This window comes from Carettochelys insculpta, chromosome 16 (genome assembly GCF_033958435.1).
Source record: "Carettochelys insculpta isolate YL-2023 chromosome 16, ASM3395843v1, whole genome shotgun sequence".
NCBI lineage: Eukaryota > Metazoa > Chordata > Testudines > Carettochelyidae > Carettochelys > Carettochelys insculpta.
In genome coordinates, this window is record NC_134152.1 from 26,129,823 (window position 1) to 26,154,727 (window position 24,905).

At 42.7% G+C, this 24,905-nt stretch overlaps 1 protein-coding gene across 7 annotated transcripts in view; it reads left to right on the top strand.

The window, feature by feature from the left end:
• The window catches only part of SUN1 (Sad1 and UNC84 domain containing 1), a 67,543-nt gene that overhangs the window by 20,133 nt on the left and 22,505 nt on the right, over positions 1-24,905 (top strand). Inside the window, exons 4-14 of one of the 7 annotated variants that reach the window (XM_075011074.1) lie at positions 1,885-2,075; positions 5,074-5,103; positions 5,183-5,377; positions 8,591-8,713; positions 16,740-16,823; positions 17,178-17,288; positions 19,406-19,504; positions 20,248-20,341; positions 21,873-21,931; positions 23,513-23,661; positions 23,792-24,028. In XM_075011074.1, coding sequence (XP_074867175.1) covers positions 1,885-2,075; positions 5,074-5,103; positions 5,183-5,377; positions 8,591-8,713; positions 16,740-16,823; positions 17,178-17,288; positions 19,406-19,504; positions 20,248-20,341; positions 21,873-21,931; positions 23,513-23,661; positions 23,792-24,028 — 1,372 coding nt within the window. Of the gene's footprint in view, positions 1-1,884; positions 2,076-5,073; positions 5,104-5,182; positions 5,378-6,484; positions 6,663-8,590; positions 8,714-16,739; positions 16,824-17,177; positions 17,289-19,405; positions 19,505-20,247; positions 20,342-21,872; positions 21,932-23,512; positions 23,662-23,791; positions 24,029-24,905 lie in introns of those variants that run through there. The other 6 variants (XM_075011077.1, XM_075011078.1, XM_075011079.1 and 3 more) reach the window with 6 other exon arrangements.

Genomic DNA, 24,905 nt, shown 5'->3' on the forward strand with positions numbered 1-24,905 from the left:
CTCGTTGAAGCAAATAAGACCAGTTTACACATGACAGATAACTGGTAAATCAGTCTTTCCAGGACTGGGGCTTAAATCATCATAAGAACTCATCTGAGAAACTCCATGCTGTTGATAGTTACTTAGCTGTTGTTTTGATACATAGCATTTGGGTATGTGTATCCTAGAATTAGAAGGGACAGAAAGGGCCATCTGGTTTAACTCCCTAGACATGCTGGATTCTCCTATTTAAAAAAAAATTAAGTATACAACTAATATTCTATATGTAGTCTACGATAAAATGTCTAAATGCGTGCATTTATATACTGAAAGCAAGGGGAGATAACCCAGATGTTCCTTTTTTGTATGGCTTTGTTACCAATGAAACTACTTACCCTAAAATGCCTTTCCAGTGCTGTCTGTATCCTCCCCAAAATGAAATATTTAAACCAGACTCAAAATAATCATATAAAAATTTAAACTGTAACAGTAAATGCAGACTTTAGTATACTCATAGGATCACTGGAAGAATTGCTTGGGTTCTTCAGGCTGGAGGCTTAGAGATGTGGGGGAGCTCAGGGCAGAGGGTGAGGAGTGCAGGACTTGGGGCAGGGGGTTGTGTGTAGGCGAAAGGGGGAGATGGGCTCTCCACAGACAACGGGGTGGCAAGAGCTGTGCTGCCCAGCCAGAGGCTGCCCCTCCCACCCCCACTCATTCTGGAGTATAACTGTCCCTACTATCAGAGCCCTCATTTGACAAGAAACAGTCTGATTTCAGGCCCATCTGATTGTCCTGGCACAACCAAACCATTACTTTACTTCAGGTTATGATAAGAGCAAACCACTTACCTAATTTGGTTGCCCTAACTCTTACTGTTTAGGAGGAGTTCTTCAACAAACAGACTCACAGATGAACAGGTGCACAAGAAATCTCTAAAAGATATAGTACATAAAAATGTAGATCTAGATGGGACCTGGAAAAGTCAAGTCCAGCAAGACTAACTGAACCTATGCCATCCCAGACAGATCTTTGTCCAAACCATTCTTAAAAATCTCAGGAAAGGATTCCACAACCTCCCTTGGAAGCTTATTGCAGAGCTTACCCCCCAGCTGTATCTTCCTTGCTTCCTTCCATTACTATTTATCCTACTTCCATGGGATGTAGACAACTGATCACTCTGCTCTGACACCTCTTAACACATTTGAAGACTGGTAGAAGACAATTAGCCCAGTTTTTAACCTTTCCCCATGATTCAGGTCTTTATTAAAATCTTCTACCATTTTGGCTGCTCTTTGCTGGACTCTTTCCACAACTTAACAATAGCTTTGAGCCTGTGATTAGCTACAGTATTCCAGCTGAGGCCTCCCCAGTACTGACTAGAACAGGAGAGTTGCCTTTTATGTCTTACATATGAAAGTCCTGTTTAATACACTTCCTAATATTAGTCTTTTTCACAACTGAATTACAGTGTTGACTCACTGAATGAGGGGCACCAGAACTTCATGTTCTCTTCAATAATACTATCACCTCACCATTTATTCCCTATTTTGTAGATGTACATGTGATTTTTCATTCTGAAATGAAGTACTCTGTGCTTGTCTTTACTGAGTGTCATCTTTTGGAATTCAGATGAATTCTCCAAATTGTCAAGGTCATTTTGAATTCTAATTCTCTCCTTCAAAATGCTTCCAACCCCTTCTACCTCAGCATCATCCGACCTTTTATACATGTATTTTCCGTATCGGAGTCTTCAGTGAAAATATTGAGTAGCGCCAATCCCAGGACTGACTCGTTCTGGATCTAACTGGACACGTACCTTCCCAGTTTGACAGACGCCGTTGATAACTATCTTTGAGTATGTTCTTTCAGGTTGTTTAATGTCATGTTTGCCTTTTTTCCCTTTAGAACAGGAAAGCAGTGGAAAAATATGAGTAAGCAGTCTGTCACTATGAAACATACTCCAAGAAAAAATGCATCCAGCTCTTCTATTTTTAGCCAAAGCAGTTTCAATAGCCATGCCAGTGAAACATCTGTGGTATCTACTATATTGGATGAATCTTTGATTCAGGAGCAAACAGAAGTTGACCATTTTTGGGGTAAGTAACAGAATGCTATTACACTTCTGAATGTTTGCGCCAGCCTATGGCATGAAAACTACTTTGCTGCTGTTGTTTTTGGTTTTTGTTTTGGGGTGTGGTTTTTTTTGTTTTTTTTTTTTTTGTTTTTTTTGTTTTTTGGGAGAAGCTTCCTTGCCTAAAGAACAATGGATAGCAACATTCTTATTGCCAAGTTCTTTGAAATGTCATCACTCAGTTATAACTATAGCTAGAAATTAGTTTAATTCTAACTACAGCTTTGCCAGAGGATACGTTACCTTTGAATAAAAAGTGTAATATAATAGTGCTGAGCAGTGAGACTGGCATGCCAATCAAAATGTAGTGCCTTAATTTAGCAAAGATGCTGTCTATGAATTTAATGATCTTCTGTTGTCATTTCTGAAGCTCAGCTGGAGTCTTGTACAGAAAGCATCATAAAGAGAGAATCCTAAATAACAAGTTTAATTAAAAAGACAAGTTACAACATATGACTTTTTTATCATGAACAGATAAGCATGTATGAAATGAGTCACAAAAGTGAAGCAAGAAGATATTATGTTTGTAGGTTTGTGAAGTTGTAGATTTTTTTTTTTTTTTTACCTAGAATGAAATTTCCAGTGGATAGCAGAAGTAAAGATTATGGAGATCAGGCACCTGAATGGCTAGTCCATTATAGGGATATAAAATGAAGTTTAATTAGTTTAACAGGTTGAAAGTTAAATTTATTCATTTAACCAGTTAAAGGGGAGTGATGCCCTTAACCACACCCCTGCCATGGTTGCGGGCTGCTCTGGCTGGACTGGAGCACCCTTCTCCACAGTGAACTGGACATACCCCTACCTGTAGCACTGCTGGGCCTGCTGCAGATGAGGGCTGCTCCAGTTGAGCTGAGCGTGTCCCTGCCTGCCTACCTGCATGGTGGTTAACTGGTAAACCTAATTTTTTTAAGGATGACACTGACTGGCTAACCACTAACATCCCTGGTCCACTATTTAGATTGTGACTCACACTATACCACTTTTTACAGACATTTCTTGTATGTTTTTGTAATTAATAGGTTTTTGTTTCAAGCTTGCGTACAGTTGCGTTTGGGAAGCTAATGTGTTTTCCTGGCAACTTTACACTGAATTCAGATTTTAAAAAAGAGGTGTATGTATACTGTGACCAGACAAACTATGGAGAACTTATGTATGTATCATGACGTAATACTGTTATTTATAGTACTGGTAAACGTGCAATTTCTCACTTTAAGATCAAGAATAGATTGGAGTGATGAGGTGTCTGTAGTAAGCGGAAAGGGAGTATAGATAACTCTGGCTGAAGCAACACAAGTGAATGATTTATCTGGAAAGTGCATTTATTGTTTGGGAAAGGTCAGGTTAATTTGGAGCAACTTAATAAGTCTTGAACAGAAAGAGAGAGCCATATTACTAAGGCCTTGACTACACTGGAAAGGATTTGCATGTATACCTATTCCAGCAAACGTTACTAGTGGAGATGCGGTTTACACCAGCAAAAGAGATCTTTGCCGTTATGCCACACTTCTGATATTTCAGTGCTGGCAAAATGTTTTAAGTATAGATAAGACTTCATTCTCTGATTGCTCATACTACTTGGAGATGGTAAACCTTTCTGGTCAAAAGCCTGGTTGTCTACTCCTTTTTTTATGCAAAAACTCTATTTAATTTGGAATAAGAAATGCCTGACTGGGCAGCAAAGAGTTGCATCATTGTTGAAGGTGTTGATACTACTCTGCCTATAAGAAGGGTGCTCTTTCAATAATATTAATTTAATACCTCTTTAGGTCCTTCTAGAGAGAGAGCTTTTTCCTCAAAATGATTTACTGTGAACAAAAACCTGGTTGATTTGGGCTATTGCTAAGAGAGTGCTCCAGGTGGTACTTTTGTGCCTCCATAGAGATCCAGACTTAGATTACTGGTGGGTGGGGCAGGGGGTGGATGGAGATGTTAGCTGAAAAGGATGTACTGTAGAAGCTGCATGCAGTAGCTCGGGAGAGATGGGAGAAGGGAACTCCAGCAATTCAGTTGATCTAGAAATGGCTTTGCTGCTCCCAAGAACATTCAATCTTTTCTTATTCATTTTATGAAGCATGAGGATTGCTGAAATGAAGCTATCTTTTGTAAACACTTTTTTAAAATAATATTAATTTGAGGAATCTATTAAACACAATATGCTACGAGTCTCTCATGCATGTAGAATAAAGGACATTGTTAACCAATTTAACAATGCCAGCATCTTATGTCAGTTTAGTCTACAGAAATGTAGTTTACTGCACAAATATATGTTTAATTGAAATCTGTAGCCTAACTGAAATCTATTTTAAGGTACTGAGACTTAAATTTTTTCCCAAAGAGTTAAAAAAGCAAGAAACTAGCTTTCCAGCCAGGATTATTTATATACAGTATATGAAAGTGGGAGTTTTTCAGATAAAACCTGTCTGGGAACAGTGAGGCTTTACCATGCTGTCGAGTTACAGGTTGCTTGTTTCTGATTAGTGTATTTATCATTTGCCATAACATTGAATTGAAAACAATTGTATGGGAACGTTAATATTAATGTGCTAAATTTGACAATGGCTGGATTGGTTGGGTCTTCTGGGATACATATTGAACTGTGGTTCTAATAAAAAGTTGTTTGTACGCCGCAAAAAAAGCATGTTTCTAATTAGCTAGCCTTCTCATTAGTCACCTGGGAGTTGGAAATTACATGCTGGTGCTTCAGTTTTCTTCTTGCCGCAACCTTCCTCTTCATAGAAAATATAACAGTAAGTTGTCACCTCAAAAACATCTGTATGTGTATGGAAGTTCCCTACAACAGTTAATGGATTAATTTAATATGCTGATTGTAAAGTGCCTCCTCTTTGTGGATTCTAGAAATAACAAACGTTTGTTTTGAAAACAGTTTAGCTGTAGTGGTCATTTGCAATCTGGAGACTTCCATGTAATTGTACTTAATTGGAAAATCTTCTGTGTTTTAGGGCTGGATGATGATGAATGCGACTTTAAAGGTAACTGCAATTCTCCCACTACCCTATCCCATTAATAGGTTGCAATGAATGAATCAATGGTTCTTTTTTGACACATCAGGTGGAGACACAACATTGATTCAGGGAAATGGTGATATAGCAACAGCTGAAACACAGACTACCATGATCAATGGCTATACCTGCAGTGACTGCAGTATGCTTTCTGAACGGAAGGAGGTCCTCACAGCGTACTCTGCTTCTCACATGCCATCTTCAAGAATTTACTCTAGGGATAGGAGCCAAAAATATAAGTCCAGTAAGTGATTTTCTTCCTTTTGTGGTTTTGTGGCACTGTAAAATGTCTTGTTCATTAATGTTACATGTACCTGGAGGTTATAAAGACTTTGTTCCTTGATGAGTTTCTCAAGACTAACTAAATTCCAAATGCCAATTGGCGTATATCCTATGATGAATTTTTGTCTGTCAAGCTACGCTTCAGTAGGAAACTGACATCTGCTTTGTAGTCAAAAGCTGACAAAATGAGTTTTCCATACAGTTAAAGGAACATAAATATGTCACATCAAAATAATGATTCTGCTACAGAATCTGGCAGAAAATAATTCATAAATTCAAATTTATTAGGCATGTAATGTGGTGTTGTAGACAGTATTGATCTGTAGTAATAGATTATTTTCCTTTATACTTCATTGTAACAATGAGGGTCAGCTTACGATCTTGCCCTAAATTCTGCTTTTAAATTATTTCCATTATAATTCATCAAAATGAGGAGCACAAACAAACAAACCAAACATAATGGTTGTATCTTTGTAAATATCATCTGCTACACATGAATCTCCATAATTCACTGTGTTGTGATCTGGGAGATAGTGCAACAAAACAAAAAATATACATACATACATACATACATACATACATGCATACACACGTACTATCTAGCACAAATTTAAATTGTAAACATGAAAACTGGCTCTGTACTGTATAGTTAGTGGTATTTCTGCGTAATTATCCACATGTGATAACAAAACAGTTTAAATACATTGCATTAAGGATTAATATTATCATATGTTATACATTTATAGTACTCTAAGAAGTTTTAGTAACCAACTTTGTTTATCCTTCATTTATGGTGAACTCCCATGATCCAGAAAATTCCATAATCCAGCCTACCCTATTTCCCAAGATTGCTGGATTGAAAAGGTTCAAGAGTATATAGAAAGATCTATCTTTTTAAAAAACCACTTCTTTTGTTTTCTCTTTCTCCTTCTCTAGTTTCTCATTTTTGTTGTGTTTCCTAAGTTAGGCCCTCTCCTCAGATCTTAGATCTAAACAGGATTCTAATAGTTTCTGAGGGAGAACCCAGAATGGCTTCAGCAGTTTTGCTTCTCAGCGGAAAAACTTCTTGAACTTTTTCTCAAGCATGGCTGCCCATATGGAGTCCTGCTTTTCCAGGCCAGTCTACTCCCCTTGGATATTGCTCTTGTTAAGTGCCTTCCTTCTGGAAAGCAGAAAGCTTGACATCCTTTACTGTTCCACCACCTCATGTGTTGGGTTTGATCATCTCCTGGAGGATCAGGAGCAAGGTGTGTTCTTTTGTTAACTCCATTTTAAAAGTGGGTAATTACAAGTGGTTTCAGCTGCTGTCAGTTTTGGAGTACAATATACCCCTTTGTTTTCTTAAATAGTAAGAAGTCAGTTTCTTGACACTCAGGAGATTGCAAGTGAAATTCTTTTCAGGGCAGGGAATACCTCTTACTGTATGGTTGTACAATAGGACCCTGGTCTTACACAGGCATAATAAACTTCAAGTATTTAAATAGGGCATCGGAGTCTAAACATCTTTACTACCATGTCTCTTCTAAACAAAACTCTTAGGCTGTGTCTACACTAGCTCCCTACTTCGAAGGGAGCATGGTAAGTAGGGTGTCAGGAGATTATTAATGCAGTACTGTGTTGCATATGCAGCACATCATTAAGCTAATTCTCTCTGTGGCAATTTCAAAGTGTTAAACTTTTGAGGAGTAAAGGGACTTTGAAGTTACCCAGGCACTTCGAAGTATCAGTGGGTTAGCTGTGGCTACATGCGAGCTGGCACTTCAAAGTTTAATGCTTCAAAGGTGCCACAGGGAAGAATTAGCTTAGTGAAGTGCTGCATATTCAGCACAGCACTTCATTAATAATCTCCTGACACCCTACTTACCATCCTGTCTTCAAAGTAGGGAGCTAGTGTAGACACAGCCTTAGAGATGAATCTTGTGAAAATACTCATCTGGTGGTTACTTCAGCACTTCTTAGCAGCCCAACAGTTGAAATGAAGTTAGCCAAATCCTGGCTGGCTGCAGAATAACCAGAGTTTTTAAGGAAGTAGGAGTACGTGGATGAATGTGATAATTATGGTTTTGTGTGTGTTCTAAAGTGAAGGAGAAGACATAGAGGAAAGTCTAGTAGTGCTAGATAAACTTTGTATTTCGTGTCCTTCCATTTGAAAATCTGCAGCAGGAGAAGGGGGAGAAAATGCTCTGTTTCTCCCTTTCCTCTCTTTCAACAAGAATTAAATATAAATCATTTTTTATTCCAGGTTGGGGTTTTGCGGTACTAACTGTTCATGGGGTTCAGCTCTGAGAAATTCTGAATAGCGTTGATCAGGAATTAATTGCAATTTAAATGTTGGCAATAGTGAAATTGTATTCAAGTTTTCAATCCCCTTTAACCAGGAACATCTTAGAGGGGTAGCCATATTTACTCTATAGTTGCAGTGTCCAATATGCTTGCCGTTCACCACATGGGGTGGACTGGACTCGGCAGTGTGATGAAATGCAGCAAGGAGCTGTATACGTGGAGTGCCTCCACCCACTCCGTGCATGTGCTGCACCATTTGGTGGGACAAGCACCTGGCAGCAGCAGTGGCAGCTCCTCCTCCCACTTCAGTGGCCCTGGCGTGGCCTAACCATGGCCCACACGCCTGCAGCTTCATCGTGGTTATGGCCACAGCATGGCTCAGTTTGCATGGGGGTGGGGAGTGAGAAGGAATGGGAGGAAGAGCTGGCTCTGGAGGAGGGGAGAGCATTTATTTTGAGCGGGGGTGGGGGGGCAGGACTGTGGCAATCCTTGAATTTCTATTGAACACCACTGCTCTATAGTTTCACAAATAATTAAGGTGACACTGGACTGCTTGAGCCTTACAGAAAAGGCTTGTAACTTGAGCCTTTTGCCCTGGGAAGACAGTCACTCCAGGCCATGGTTTAGGCATTTCAGCATTCCTGGCAAGCTTTCACAGTTGTTGTCTTAGGATATACTTAGTCATAGATAAATGGAGCAATTCCACAGCAAGGCCTGTAAAGCCAGTGCCCATTTACAATTGCTACGCATTCACAAATTTTGTACCCCTGGCTAAGTAACTGAAATTTTAACCATTTTTAGCTTGGTGTAAACAGGTGGAAATACAAACAGTTAATACATGAAGACTGAAATTATGTAGGGAAATAATTTTGTATTCACAATTTTTTAATAGGAAACACCTCTTTCTACATGAATAAGATTCTGCGATTGGTCAAATATACTGCAACATCTTTTGCATCACTGTTAGTGCAACTATTTCAAATGGTTTTGCTGACCTTGGGTTGTGAACTTAAAGGTACCTTTTTAGTGGTCTTCCCCTCTTCCCCCAAAGCCACCACCTTAATAAAAAGAACTGTGCTTTTTTCCTGCGTGGCTTTTCATCCATTTCACCTGTTGCACCATGGTGTCTTTCATAGTAATTTGCCTGGTTTCTCTTATGCTCACTTGCTGACTTTGCACGTTTTTCCCTTTGGAAATGTCAGAATACAGGTTTGTGGTAACTGTGGTTTTTGTGTTTTGGCCTTTTTTTCTTCCCAGGAAATTGCATGGTATAGGGAAGGTGGAGGGGTTTAACACTACCAAACTGTAATTATTCAGTGCGTTCAAAATGCTCCCACTAGACTTCATGTTCCAAGTTTGTTTTAGTTCTGCAAGGTTAAGTCTACTTGTTAACCCTTTCTCTGTAGGCTGCTCTGCTGTGTGTGGGGGATAACCTTGATCATGTAATGTTTGTTGCCTCTCTATCAGTGCACATCTACATAGCAGCTAGACCAGTAATGGGCAACCTGTGGCTGGCAGGACACATGCAGCCTACTGGGGTTCCACCTGCAGCCTGCACACCCTCTGTGTCTACCCCTTCCCCACATGCCTCTTGTGCACTGGGAATTGGCACCCGGCACTTCCTATTCCTCTCCTTCCCTCCCAGAATTTTTGGAGTGCCATGAATCAAGTGATTTGTCCGGCTTGCAGCCCCACTACTCCCCCTCGTTCTCTCCTAGAGCATCAGTAGCCGCAAACAGCTGATTTGTGGCATTCAAACTCTGGGAGAGAAGGAAGGGGAGGAGTGGGGACAGTGCAAATCATCAGATTCATGGCACTTTGAAAGTGATGGGAGGGAAGGAAGTGTGTGGTTCCAGTACCCTATTGCACGAGGGGTTTGTGGGGGGCCACAGGTTGCTCACCACTGCCAATTATGTGCCCCACTCTTTAGTCTTGGTTGCCCATCTGTGAGCTAGACACCTGTGTCAGGCCCAAGTCAACCAGCTCCGGCTCCCAGCGAGATAGAGTCCTAGAACCCAGGTTCCAGCTCAAGACCGGAAGTCTGAACAGCAATGGAATAGTCCCACAAACTCAAGTTTGCTGGCATGGGCCAGACATGGGTGTCTAGTTGCCCTGTAAGTTTACCCTCAAAGTAAATTTTCTAATTATTATGTTAAAGCTGACCTTGCAAGAGGAGAAAGTAACTGTAGTCTTCATGTTCCCTGAAAGAGATTGCTTATCTTTCTCTCACTCCTTCAGTAATGCTTTTTTCTGCCTTTCTGATGTTGGAATGGTCTGGTCTCTTCTGGATATTCCATTAAAATCAGGAAAGGGGTGTAGCAGTTGGTCCACAATTGAGAGGATAGGGGTGTTCAATAGCGTTGGTATCCTTAGTAGAATATTTGAACTAAATAGATATAAAGCAGTTTCAAACACTGATTAAAAATAGCTGCTCCTCCTGTTGCATCAAGTAATCCATGTTTCATTTGCTACCTGGCGAGGCTTGAACTAATTCTCCATTTCCAACAGTGTGCTCCATGGAAAATTGTAGGCTAACAGAATGTGAATTTGAGGTTTTCCCTTATATGTATCTTGTATTAGAAATTCAGATCATCTTCTTCGAGTGTCCCTGTGGGTGCTCCACGTTAGGTGTCGGGCTCGCCCCTGCGCCGCAGGTCGGATCTTCCAAGCAGTTTCTGCTGCACCGCGCATGTGCCGGTGCGCGCCGCTCCCTTGCGCGCTCCCGGCCACGCGCGCGATCCAGTCCCCGCCAGTTCCTCTTTAACCGCCATCGGCTGCAGACGGAATCCGCTCAGGCTACGGCCAGAGTTAGCGTATTTAATGTTTTTAATTGTTTTGAAGTTTCTTCAGTCTTAGATTAAGTTAGTTGGTTGTTGTTTTCAACAAAAATAAAACAAAAACAAAGAAAGGGAAGGAATTCAAAGCTTCCAATCCTAGTAACAAGCGGAGCACCGGAGGCCAGGAGCCTAGGGCCATTAGCCCTCCTGCCGCGGCAGGCTTTATCCGAGAGGGGAACAAGCACAGAGAAGGTGCTAAGTACCCTATTAACAACTCAAAGACTCACCACAATGGTCCTCTTCAGGATTCAAGAAGTGTGAGTCGTGCCGCGAGGAGATGCCAGCGTCTGATGGGCACAGTCAGTGTATAAGGTGCTTGGGGGAATCCCATGTCACTCAGAAATGTTCCTTCTGCGCCAAGTTAACAGCCAGAGCAAGGAAGGACAGGGAAATGCGGCTGAAACTGCTGCTGTTCGACAAGGCCCTCCAGCCAGACGTGCCGGAGCGGCCACAGCAGGAGGGACCCTCTGGGGCCCATAAAAGGAAAGCCGCGTCCCTAACCCCATCAGCGCAAAAATGGAGGAAAATCTCCCCAACCCGATCCCTGCCGGCAGCAACAGCAAGCGGGACGGGTGGAGCGCACAGCCCCCAGCCGCAGCTACAGCTGATCGGCGGTGGCGCGGAGACGCACGTGGCGGAAATTCAGACTCCGATGATCAAACAGCTGCCCCGCACCGCAGGCAGGGCGGCGGTCAAGCAAGCGCCAGAACCGGCGGCACCGCAAACAGCGGCCCCGACCCCTGGGGAACCAGCGGCGCAGAGTGCGCAGGCACGCAGCCTGCAGGCACTGGGGGAGACTGCCCGCGCGGCACCGCTGAGGAGCGTGCTGAGCGTGGTGCAGACTATGGGGCTGAGATCCCCGACGCGTCAGGGGGCGGAGCCACCCCCACAGGGGAGGGGAAAGGCAGCACAAAAAACATGGCACCGCAGTCCCTCTCCAGACAGGGCTGCAGAGCTGCTTTCTCTGAGCCCTCCGCTCGTGCTGCGGACTCCAACGAGAAGGCAGGGATAACCCCTAGCCTATCCGGAGCCCCCATCTCCATTTCTACAGCCAGCCTCCCCATAGCTTGTACCACCTTCGCCCTTCTTGGGCTTCGAGCCACTTGAGTACTATCACAAATCGGTCTCTCCAGCGTCCCATGTCTCCAGAAGATCTCGCTCCCCCAGACGTAGGGGGTATGCACCAAGGGAGTGGTCCAGGTCACCATCCCAGGAGCGGTGCCCGTGTTGCCATGGTCACCCCTATCATGCGGGGCATAGACACCTTAGGCTTACTACCAGGGACAGATCCCCACAGACGGTTCCGTATCCCCGAGGGCAATCGTGCACGGGGACAGAGACTCAGATATCTCAGGGGGAGTTGGTTCTGGAACCCCAGGATTTTCCCTCGCAAGCTTCTAGCGAGCGGATGTACCACCGTCAACAGGACCCGGAGGGGTCCAGAGAGGCGTACCCTAGCGGTTCCTCGCTGTCCTCCCCGGATGAGGCTACGGCCCCGGGGGACGTCCATCCTCGGACGATCTCAAACAGTTCCAAGAGCTGTTTAAAAGGGTGGCGTTCACGCAAGGCATCCAGACAGCAGAGGTGCAAGAGAAGCACCATAAGCTCCTTAAAAATCTGAGACCTCTGGCCTCCTCTAAAATAGCCATACCGCTTGACGAAGCAATCTTGGAGTCCGCCACCACGATATGGCAGACCCCTGCGACTATTCCGCCTGTCCACAAGAGAGCGGACAAGAAATACTTCGTGCCGGCGAAGGACATGGAGTTCCTATTCAGCCACCCGCAACCAAATTCTCTGGTAGTAGAATCGTCTCAACAGAGATCAAAAACGTCTCAGTTCAAAACAGGGGTAACGGACAAAGATGCCAAGAAACTAGAGCTGTTCGGCAGAAAGGTCTACTCCTCCTCCACCCTACTGTTGAGAATGGCGAATTACGCAGCGCATCTAGCGAACCACAATTTCAACAACTACTCTAGGTTAACCTCCCTCATGGACTTGCTTCCAGAGGACCAGAAGCCGGTGCTCAAGGCTTTTGTGCAAGAAGGCTACGCGGCCTCGAGCACGGGAGTTCAGATCGCCCTGGATGTTGCGGACACAGCAGCATGCTCAACAGCTACGGCAGTGGTAATGCGAAGGGAGTCCTGGCTCCAAACATTTGGGGGGACCTTAGGGATCTACACCCCTCCATACAGAAAGAAAAAGTACTACCCTCAGCAAAGACGGTACCAGTATCAGCCACAGCGTCCCCAGTACCACAGGGGTTACGAGCAAGGGCGACATCAACAATATAGAACTTCCAGGCGACGTTCCCAACAGAGCCGTGCGTCCTCGGGGCAGGGCCAAAGGCCACAAGTTTGACACACAGATCCACGGCTGCGCCATCACTACCATCACACAGTGTCATCCAAAGCTGTTATTCCACCATCGCCTCCGACCATTCTGCGACCTGTGGCAAAGGATCACCACAGACAAATGGGTGCTGGAGATCATAGCCACGGGGTACATGATCCCCTTCCAGTCGCTCCTACCGCCACAACCTCCACCCAGGCTCCACCTGCAGGATGCCTCCCACGAAGCGAGACTCAAGCAGGAGGTAGACCATTTTATGCTCATAGGGGCAGTGGAAAGAGTGCCGGAGCAACTGCAAGGGAAAGGGTTCTACTCCAGATACTTCCTCATGGAGAAAAAGACAGGACGCTGGAGGCCCATCTTAGATCTTCGAGGCCTCAGCCGGTACCTGCGCAAGCAACGCTTTCGGATGATCACAATCACCTCCATCCTTACGGCACTGGACGATGGAGATTGGTTCACAGCCCTCGACTTACAAGACACGTATTTTCACATAACTATCCATCCGGCTCACCGACAATTCCTCCAGTTCATGGTAGGCAAAGAACATTTTCAATACAAGGTCCTCCCGTTCGGCCTCTCCTCGGCCCCCAGAGTCTTCACCAAGACCTTGGCAGTGGTGTCGGCCTACCTGCACAGACAGGGGGTATTTATATTCCTGTATCTGGACAACTGCCTACTCAAAGGGGCCTCGAAGGAGGAGGTACTACGCATGATACGCGTCACAGCAGGCACGTTCTCTTTGCTCGGCCTGGTTAGCAATCTGGCAAAATCAAAGATAGACCCCACACAGAGGGCATAGAGCTCATAGGAGCATGCATAAATTCTATTACAGCAAGAGTGTATCTACCAGAGACAGGCTTTCAGGCCGTCGGCTCCCTCGTGCAAGTCATCACCTTCAGCCCTACAGTGCCGGTTCTGACGTGCTTACAGCTGCTGGGCCACATGGCAGCAGCGACGTTCGTAGTACAGAACGCCAGGTTACACATGCGCAGCATGCAGCACTGGCTGGCGAGCGTATACAAACCGGGAGCACACACCGTTCACAGGGTGGTGTCGCCCACGACAGAGGTGCGCAGATCCCTGCAATGGTGGGTAAACCCCAAGAACATGCTAACAGGGGTACCCTTCCACCAACCACAAGTATCGGTTTTTTCTTACTACAGATGCCTCCCACGGAACAGTCACTGCACATAAATATACTGGAGCTCAGAGCAGTTTTCAACGCCTGCAGACACTTTCGAGACCATATACAAGGCAAAGTAGTCGGGATCAGTACAGACAATACCTCTACCATGTTTTATATAAATCGGCAAGGAGGAGCTCGGTCCCGTGCCTTATGTGCGGAAGCAGTCCGGTTGTGGAACTGGTGCATCGCCAACAATATAACCGTGAAAGCCTTGTACTTACCAGGCACTCACAATGTGAAGGCAGACCAGCTGAGCAGGCGTTTCGCACTCACGCACGAGTGGCAGATTCGTCCCGATCTGCTACGACCGATTTTTCACGCATGGGGCTTTCCCCAGATAGACCTGTTTGCCACTCAACACAACAAGAAGTGCCCATGATACTGCTACAGGGCAGGACTGGGACGGGGGTCCCTGGGGGACGCATTCGCGATCTCCTGGAGGGGCCCCCTGCTTTACGCTTTTCCTCCCACAGTGCTGATCCACAAAGTCTTGCAGAAAGCCAGGAGAGAAGGAGCCCGAATGATCCTGATAGTCCCAACGTGGGATCGACAGCAATGGTTCCCCCTACTCCTGCGCATGTCGGACCGTCCACCAATGCCCCTCCCGGTGGCACCGGATCTGCTCACGCAAGCTCAGGGGTCTATAGTACATCCGCACCCCCAAGGCCTGCAACTACAAGCGTGGCTAATCTATGGCTCAGCTCCCTAGAGAGCACATGTACGGAGGAAGTGCAACAAGTCCTAGAAAGCAGCAGGAGGACTTCCACCAGGAAGACCTACAAGCAGAAATGGACTCGCTTCACGGCATGGTGTTCTACCAAACAGTTAGCCCCCCTTTCGGTGCCTATACCTGTAATATTAGAGTATTTACTGGACCTCAAGAGAGGAGGACTCTCACTATCCTCGTTAAAGGTCCACCTTGCCGCCATTTTGGCGTACAGACACGAAGAGGAAGGGCACACGGTGTTCACCCATCCCATGGTTACCAGGTTCCTCAAAGGGTTGGTAAACCTATACCCCCCTCGGAAACTGCTTCCACCTTCGTGGAACTTGGACCTGGTGTTTAGTGCGCTAACGGGACCACCGTTCGAGCCTTTAGCCACGGTTTCCCTCCGCCTCCTTACGATAAAGACGACCTTCCTTCTCGCAATTACGTCAGCTCGCAGGGTGAGCGAGCTTGCGGCAGTTATGGCAACGCCACCCTGCACAGTATTTTCCAAGGAGGCGGTAACCATACGGCTGCATCCAGCCTTTGTTCCTAAAGTTTCTTCTGAGTTTCATATTAACGAACCTAGTGTTTTACCCTCGTTTTATCCAAAGCCTCATAACTCTAACAAAGAGGCGCGCCTACACCTCCTGGACGTGAGGAGGGCGCTAGCCTTCTATATAGACAGGACCAAGTCCTTCCGGAAAACGGATAGACTCCTAGTCTCTCTCGCTCCCAAATCAAAAGGAGAAGGTCTCTCTTCGCAGAGAATCTCGAAGCACATTGTATCCTGCATAAAAATGTGCTACGAACTCAAAAAGACTCCTTTACTGGCCATGCCCAGGGCTCACTCCACTAGGGCGGTGGCGGCATCAACAGCCTTTTTCAAGGGCGTTGCGCTAAAAGACATTTGCAGAGCGGCGACCTGGTCATCCTATGACACCTTCGCCAAGCACTACGCCCTTCACAGGGTATTCCAAGAGGATACCCAGCTCTTGGCAGCGGTCCTTTCGGGGACAAGCTGCACATGATCCGATTACCCACCTCCTATTTTGGGTTACTGCTGGGTAGTCACCTAACGTGGAGCACCCATGGGGACACTCGAAGAAGAAAGAGAAGTTACTCACCGTAGTAATGGTGGTTCTTCGAGATGTGTCCCCGTGGGTGCTCCACCACCCGCCCATCCTCCCCGTTTCAGATCTCTGTTTAGTGTTTTGCAGGAGCATCCGAGGCGGTTGGTCAAGGAACTGGCGGGGACCGGATCACGCGCATGGCCGGGAACGCGCAAGGGAGCGGCGCACACCGGCATATGCGCGGTCCAGCAGAAACTGCTTGGAAGAGCCGACCTGCGGCGCCGGGGTGAGCCCAACACTTAACATGGAGCACCCACGGGGATGCATCTCGAAGAACCACCGTTACTACGGTGAGTAACTTCTCTTTATCTAATCAAGCTGACCTGGAAGGTGGTCTGGACAAATGGAGAACTGGTAAGTTTTACTTCCCAGGAACAAAGCAAGTGAAACTCAAAATTAAGCATTAAATCAAAAACTTCTTTCCCTAATAATTTATTGTATGTTGGGAGTTAAACAGTTAAGTAGCTAGTTAACAGTCACACCATTTCAGAGATAACCTTCAGCTAGGGGTCAAGCACTTAGAAGAAGACTGCAACAAAACCAAGGAAGGCTGGGCTATATTTAATGTTGGTAAAGGGAAAAAAATGTAGGACCTACAGCATAGGTAGGGGGACTCCTCAGAAATCATAAAGTTGTAAAAAGCACGCATTCATGGCATTCCTTTTGCAAGTCACCTTCTCCATCAAATACCTTTTTAAGGTCTCCTGTAGGTGGTGTGGCTTTATAACTGAATGAATCAGGTCTGTGTGCTTGTTAAGCTAGCGATCTGAGGTTTTGGACTCCAGTAAGTTAAATGCTATACCTTCTTTCTGTATGTATTGCAGCTCACTCAAATTACTGTGGAAGTTTGAATGTAAAAGACTTTCTCAAAGAGGATGGTCATCTTGGTATAAATGGGGAATCCTTATGTAAGTATAGTTGGGGTTTTTTTGTTCTGTTTTTTCTATATTTTAGCTTTGAGTCGGAGTCCTGGATGTCACATGACATCTGGATGATAGGAAACAATTCTGGTAGAAGTTGTATAGCTGAACAGTTTGTTTTCCGTTTTACTAAATTTAGACATTAAATATTAGTACACAAGCTTATTCCTGCAACCTTTTCAACAGGAGTCAAATATTTGTGGGATTTTTGTCTTGTTAATCTTGCTTAGTTACAGTTGTTGGTTTTGGAAAATTATACTGTGACATAACTGGAACACCTCTCTTGTTAATAATTTTATTGGTTAATTTGTCACGTTAATTGATTGTTACCGTAACCAACAGGTGATGACTGTAAGGGGAAGAAACATCTTGAAACACACACAGCAGTCCACATGCAATCCTCAAGGTCTAAAAGGGTAGCAAGGACCATTTGGCACACCTTTTCTTATGCAGGTTGATGTGCACCTTTTTTTCTGTTTGCTTTTCTTTCACATCCCAATCTCTCAAATGTTAATCACTCATACTGCTTTGTTTTTAGTTTAATTGTCACTTGCAGACTAGATTAGTCTGAGTTAACTGTAAAAACATTCTGCAAGAATAGTTACATGACATCTCTTCTATTCCATGTGTTACTTGCTACAATGTTAGATTTATTGAGTATACTAGGAAGGAACTTGGCAGATATCTGTTACATATGACACAATTGGTATAAAAAGTTATGGTAATAAATTACCATGTAATATTTTAAAATATTAAATACAAAAAAGGTTTTTTGCGTAGTTTTTGTTTTGTTTGTTTTGTGTTTTCTTTTATACTGTACTTTAGGTAAGTGTCTATTTCTGGAAGGATGGAAAACAGACTTTAAGGAGAAAAGGGATATAAAGATATTCCTATACAGGGTATTTTATTATTTTGTACCCTGTCTTTAGTTTGTGATACAGGTTGAACCTCTTTAGGCTGGCACTCTCTGCTCTGGCAACATCCGTGATCTGCCATGATTTTAGTTAGCTGAATGTCCACTTATCATGAGTGTGGCCTAGTTGCCCATGGCCCTATATATAAAGTTTGCTTATAGCCACCAGTCCTGGCTCTTAGTGTTCTGTGCTATTATTTAGCTCTAATTTACCCCTAAAAGTCCCAAAAGCCCAGTAAGCAGTGGAAGTGTTGGTCATGCTGCTAGATGATATTAATCTCTGCAAATTCTCTGGTTTGGCACCAGTCAGTCCTAAGGGTGCCGGACGAAAGAGGTTCAACCTGTAGCCTATTGCAGGACTCACATATCTATCCGTCCCAAGAAATGGGCCTGCTAATGCATGGATGAGCACAGGCATCAAGATTCTTCAGCACTATTTGCTGTCGTTTTCCACCCCTACCCACCCCCATACATTAAAGAAGCATAGACTGAGACTTCTTCCCCACCAACTGGTTTTGTAAAATACTGGGCTGTGGCAACTGGTGCCACTCAGATTCCAGTATTGACATCTCTGCTAATCTGAAATTTAGAAGTCCCCTAAACTTACCTGTATTGCACTAATCTACACTTCCTGTATGATCCAAAGGTCATTAGTCTTCATTGGGCTTTGGGTCAGGCCTTTAAAAACCATATGATGCTGTCATAACACAAAATGCATGGCTGGATTTAATTATAAAAGCTAGCAATTTACCTCATTAATTTTCAGAAAAGAACATTCTTGTATATCTCAAGATGTCCTCTTGTTAGTGAGGCTATTATTGGCAATATTTTTTAAATAATGATTTTGAAGAATTGGTATTTGAAGTTGTAAATATTCCTTTTTCTACTCCCACATTCATCCTGCCAACCCAGATACCAGAAACCTTGCAGTGCACTCTTTTGAAGACAAAACCAGGGAACTTTGGAAGTGTTGCCTGTCTAAAGCATGCATTTGTGTTATATTAAAAAGGGGATGGTTGAAGAGTATTAAGTAGCATGTTTTTCTGATGGAATATTGTGCCACAAAACATGGGCTTTTTATAGGCTGAAAAAAGGGTATTTTAATTACCCAGAAGATAAAATCAGGAAGTTAAATGATCTATATTACCAGCCTGTTTTCTTCCACCTTGTAATGGTGGTAGACCACTTATGTCCATATTTTGTTTTATTAGCAGTAATGCTCATTTTGTGTGCAGTAAACTCTTTCATATCCGGCAGCCCAGGGACCAGGATATTCTGGAAAATAGAGAGGCATACCTACCAATGCATAACACTAAAGAAAAAGAAGATTAGATATAAAGAAAAAAACAAATGTATGCTGTATTTGCTGTATTTACTTGTATTTACTTTCAGTATGCTGTACTTATGGAAAACATAACTAAAATTTACTTGTGGTAAAAATGCCAGTTATTTAAGAGTTCTGGATGATAGAATGATGGGTATGAAAGAGTTTACTGTATAACGTTTCAAAAAGCTTAAATTACTGGAGGATATGTGCTCAAATTGTACTGTATATAATTCTCGTAACTTCAGAAGCTAAAGAATCTCTGCTCTACTGTTTTTATTGAAAACAGTGGATCAGGCTGAATACATGTATAGCTTATTTGTTATACACCAGGTTACTTTGTGTTACAAACATTGCAAACGGTGGGAGCAGCAGGATGGTCTATGACTCAGAAGATGTTATCACTACTTTGGCTGACCATTGTATCTCCAGGTTATTATTGTGATATCCCTTTTTGTGCACTTGCATGTTATCTGCCTTTACTGGAAAAGTAGGAGTCTACACTATGTGATTGTCTTACTGATGCTCACTCAGCTGAGCTTTGGATGGTATTTTACTGTTGCAAAGGCTAAAGTATTTAGTGACAAGATATATCTGTGTTCACAAATTCAGTGGGAGATTAACAAGGTTGCTTCATGGGAGTGGTGGCAGCAGTACGTCTAATGATTAGAGCAGACAAAGGGTGAATGAGGAAGACTGGACTCTGTTCCCGATTCTCCATTAATTCCGCAGGGCTTTAGAAAATTTGCTTAATCTTGCAGTTTTGCAGTATCGCTGTCAGCAAAATTAATATTTAATACTTTTTTGAAACTCAGAGGGACCTTTAGTTAAAAGGGGTTATCCAAGTGCAAAGCATGATTAACTATAGCTGAATGGGTGTTGTGTTTAACCTCAAGAAAATTAGTTATTGCTTTACTAAACACATTTCATCTTCATGCATGGCTCCTTTTTGTGCTGAGTAGTTGATACTGCATTGCAATACATGGCTGTGATGTAAGTTTTAGATGAAAACAAATTGCATGTGTTTCCTTTCACCTATATTCATCCACAACAACAATCTGTCTGTTGCACAAAACATTTTCTTCCATACTTGCATGTTCTTCTGCTTGGTCTCTCTTCACGTATTTTTTAACAATTACATTTATAGTTCATGGAATACATCCTTTCTTTTATAGGGAAGGCAGCTTCTGGAGTATTCTGGTGGCTTGGAACTGGATGGTATCAACTTGTTACTCTGATTTCTCTGTTGAATGTGTTTGTTCTTACAAGGTTTGTGAATTTATTTTTAAACAGAATTTTCTTCCCTAAATGAAGGATTTGTTAGATTTGCTCTGTAATGGTTTTGATTAAAATGGATTAAATTCTCCTAGTTGAAGAATACAAATGTCTATGAATACGAGAATACAAATGGAGAAGGCATGCCCTGTGTATGTGGAAAGATTCTATGTGTAGCTTTAGGATCATATGCACTTTAGCAAAAAACCAAAAAGGTGATTTGACAGTATTCATTGTCATTCTAATAATGGGAGAACACATTTGTGCTACTATATAGTCTCTTCAGATCGTGTAAATCTTTTGCCTTTCTAATCAAAGTTGCACATCTTTCTGTACAAATCATATATTTTCATTTCAAATATAGAGATACTGGGAGAAGGAATTAAACAGCTAAAAACCGTAAAAACTGTTAGACCACTTACATAGGTTTGTTGTCCACCTAACAAATTAATAAATAAGCTAAATGAATTTGCCAAATAATTATACTCCAGTATTTTTCAGATGCATTGTCTCTGGCTGAGTCTAGAAAGCAGAGAACTGTGGCAAAAGATATGCAAATTGTGCACCACAGTTTGCATATGTTTCTCCTCCAGTTCTGTTGGGAGAGACTTTCCTGACATTTAGCGTGCCCACACGGGGCCAAATGTTGGGAACGTCCCTCTGCTGGCATATCCATTCTGCCTTGTGGCATGAGATGCACAGGGAATGTCAGCAGACTGTGTCCACTTTTTCAACAGTGGTCTCAGAAAAGCAGCCACGTTGTTTGGACACGGCAGAACTCTTCTGAACACCTCTGGTCTCTGAGAAGAAGTCCACAGTCTAGCCCAAGCTTCTGTATAATATGGAGTACAGGGAAAGTGTGTTATTTCTATGTAGCCAAACCATAAGCTAGATCAGCCTAAGATATGATAGGGCAATGTATTTCCCTATGCTGTTGAATTTTAAACAATATTTTAAACAATATGAAGACACTACTGTAATGTAAACTGATCTTTCCTCTGTCATGAGGTACCATTATTTATACTTCTATCCTGTGTATTATATTTCATGAGTTGGAATCTGCTTCTTCCTGTATATCAGTAACTTTCATTCCACAAACATCCATGTACATAACTATCTATTTACAGTGAAAAATATAGAAATCTTACTTACGGAAGTGTAGTAAATATTACTGCTTGTTTACTTGTGTGTGTCAGTTAATGGGTGCAGCTTTGTGGGCCTGACTCTCTCCTAAGATGCTACATAGATAGTCATTTCAAATTACTAAATACAGTAATTTAAGTCTTACGTGTTTTTTTCTTTTTTGGGGAGAAAAATGTAACTATTTGGGTTAGATGCCGTTGCTGATTTCAAAAATATCAGCATTTTTGTGATATAATTCACAGAATTGAGCTCTAAATATTTAAAACTAAACACGCAGTTGAAGTTACTTTCATGGTAGTGCCTCAGTCAATTATAGAACGAAATCAAAAATGATAGACCCATTCCCTGTCCAATTAAGTTATATTTACTTTTCTGTTTCCAGATGCCTTCCAAAGACTTACAAGTTGTTACTGTTTCTCATCCCACTGCTCTTTTTGCTAGGTATGTGAAGCACTTGTATATTGTTGCTAGTGCAAACTGGTGAATAGTTAAAACAGATGTATCAAACTAGAATTTTCAGGTGAATTCAATGTTTGTGAAAGATGTCCAGTTAACAGTACAGGAGATGGAAGGTCTGTATGCAGACAGCAGCATTTTGTGAATTTCCCAACACTGCCTTGACAGTGTGCTTCCCTTCTGAAATGAAAAGAATATGTATTGTTGTGAGAAGGCAGTTCAGTGTCTGTGCCCCCCTCAGTATCGAGGCCATCTGTCTGAAGAGAACTAAAGGCAAGCAGTTGTCTATCAGAAACTAGAAGGAGCCCATTAGGACACTTCATATAAATTACCTATTGATGATTAGTTAAATAAAGAACTCCAATTGCATTATTGTAGGTTGTGCTCATTGCCAACAGTTACAGTGGCCCAATATTTTCCATTTTAAAACGCTCACTTTGGTTGCTTGTAACTTCATCTAACTTAAACATTTTGGCTATGTCTGTGCTTGCCGCCTTCTTCGAAAGGGGCCTTCGAATCAGCCTGATCATAGAATACTAATGAAATGCTCTGATTTCATTAGGCTGTTTCTCCGCATGGCAACTTCAAAGTGTCAAAAAAAATTTTGGGGAGTAAAGGCACTTTGAAGTAGTGCAGGCACTTCAAAGTGCCCACAGCTACATGGCATACCATCACTTCAGCGTTGCTGGGAGGAGAATTAGCCTAATGAAGTGCTGCAATGAATATGCATTAGTATTCTCTGATCTGGCTGATTACCATGCCCCCTTTAAAGAAGGGGGCTAGTGTAGACGCAGCCTCTGGATAGAAATATTCCATGTCTGATATCTACTCAAGGATGAATATTTTAAAATGAAGTTTCACCTAAAGTGGTTTAATTATTTCTGAGAGTAAGGTTAAGGAAACCTACTCCTTGCCATGCTAAAAAAGTAAAATCTTACAGATCTAGGAAAGATATTCTATTGCCTCCATTCTTTGGGACAGGGAATTGAGATGTTGCCAGAAGGATTGCTCTAGTGGTACGATAATGCTGCCTAACCACATAGGTGTTCTGAAGGGTGTTATGCATTAATGTTTGGAAAACACTGGTACTACTATGAAAGCAAAACATAAAAAAAAAATAAGGAAATTAGTAGTTCTGCATTTGGTGCAGGGATTTGGTGAGCAATAAATAAGATAGAGAACACCTAGAATAATGAAATGAGGAAAAAGAAAAATTGAAGTGTGCCATGCAGTGCATATTGTGCACTAAGTCATGGGAAGGTATGTGATCACATAAAGATTGTATCTTAATGCATATACAGAAGAAATCTAAGGTTTCTCAAGCAACCTTAACTCTGGCATTTCCTAATCCGTGAGTGCTTGGTTTGCAATCTTAACATCTTAATCACAATTTTGTTTAGACTTTTTTAGAGCCCACAATGTAAAGTGCGCTTTCCAAATGTGACACAGTCCATGTCCTGAAGTAACTGTTTTAAAGTATTAATCAAAATGGTCATGAAATTTTAGATCACACTTCTTATTAAAAGCAATTTTTTCTTTTCTTTTTCTTTGATTTTCTTGCTTAAGGTATATGGTACTGGGGCTTTGAAGGCTTCCTTTCATTACTGCCTATATTTAGCTGGTCAAGCCTACAGCGGCAAACACAAAGACTAGATGAGACTGTGCAGATTCTTAAACCACGTCCTGATTCCTCTTACTATGTTCAGCCTCCACAGGTAAAATATTTAAAAGGCATCTTAATTCTTGACTACTGGATTTTGCCAATAACTAACCTGTAATCCAAAAATAATGAGGAAACAAATGGGCTTGCCTAATTCTTCTGTGTATAAATCTTCATATTTTTAGGATACCATACAGTTCTTTGATTCTAGTCATGTGAGTGAACTGGAAAAGCAAGTGGCCTTCATGTCTGACAAATGTCATCACAATGATGAAGATTATGGCAAAGTGATACTACAACTGAAGAAGCTTCAGGATCAGGTTGTCCAGATGAATGACAAAAGTGAGATGCTGACACTAATTAAAAATGTAATGGGCCAACATATTAAGGAGAGGAAATCTGAGGAAATGGAACATTCAACGGTAAAGGCAAAATGTCTCTCATGGTTTCTTACATTGATTAGTGTACTAAACCTCATCCGCATTTATTATCCAAATGACATGCAAGATTGTTTTGTTTGCTCTTTATTTCATATTGAAGAGCCTTTGTTTGAGTTTATAAAGGTAGTTGAAGCTGTGAATGGGGATTTGAGTGTACCTGGATTTGAAATTATTTAACTGCTTATTTTCTTTTTGTTTGTTTGTTTAAGGGCTATACCAGTACAATAGCAGCTTTAACTGAAGTTAATATATTTCTTGTGTTGGGTTGTAAATCAGAACTCCACATTTTCAGTTGTCCCTTTCTCTGTTTCAGCGTATGCCTCCTTGCAGTCATTGCATTTATTTGAGTTGATGCTTAAAGATTTTTTTCCTAAAGCAGGGAGTACTTGCCTACCAGCATTGGAGGCATAAACTAACTTCCAGGTTTTCTTTTTTAACCAAGAGGAGGCTGTGGATGTTAGCCTAACATGACAACCTGCCATGTACCAGATCCAAGGCTTCCAACAGCTCTTGAATCTTACTCTTTAGGCAAGAGGCAGTAAACAGGTGCTACAGGTTGAACCTCTCTTATCTGGCACCCTAGGGTCCTGACTGTTGGTGGACAAGAGAATTTGCTAGACCATGGGAAGTCAGTATTGTCTAGCACATTACCAACACTTCCACTGCATACTGAGCTGTTGGAAGACATTTATGAGTAAATTACAGCTAAAGAACAGCACAGAACACTGAGAGCCAGGACTGCTGGCTGTAAACAAACTTCATGGGATCACAGAAAACTTGGCCGCACCTGTGATAAGTGGTCATCCGGCTAACTAAAATCATGTGGGTTACAGATGTTGCCGGACGAGAGCATTCCGGA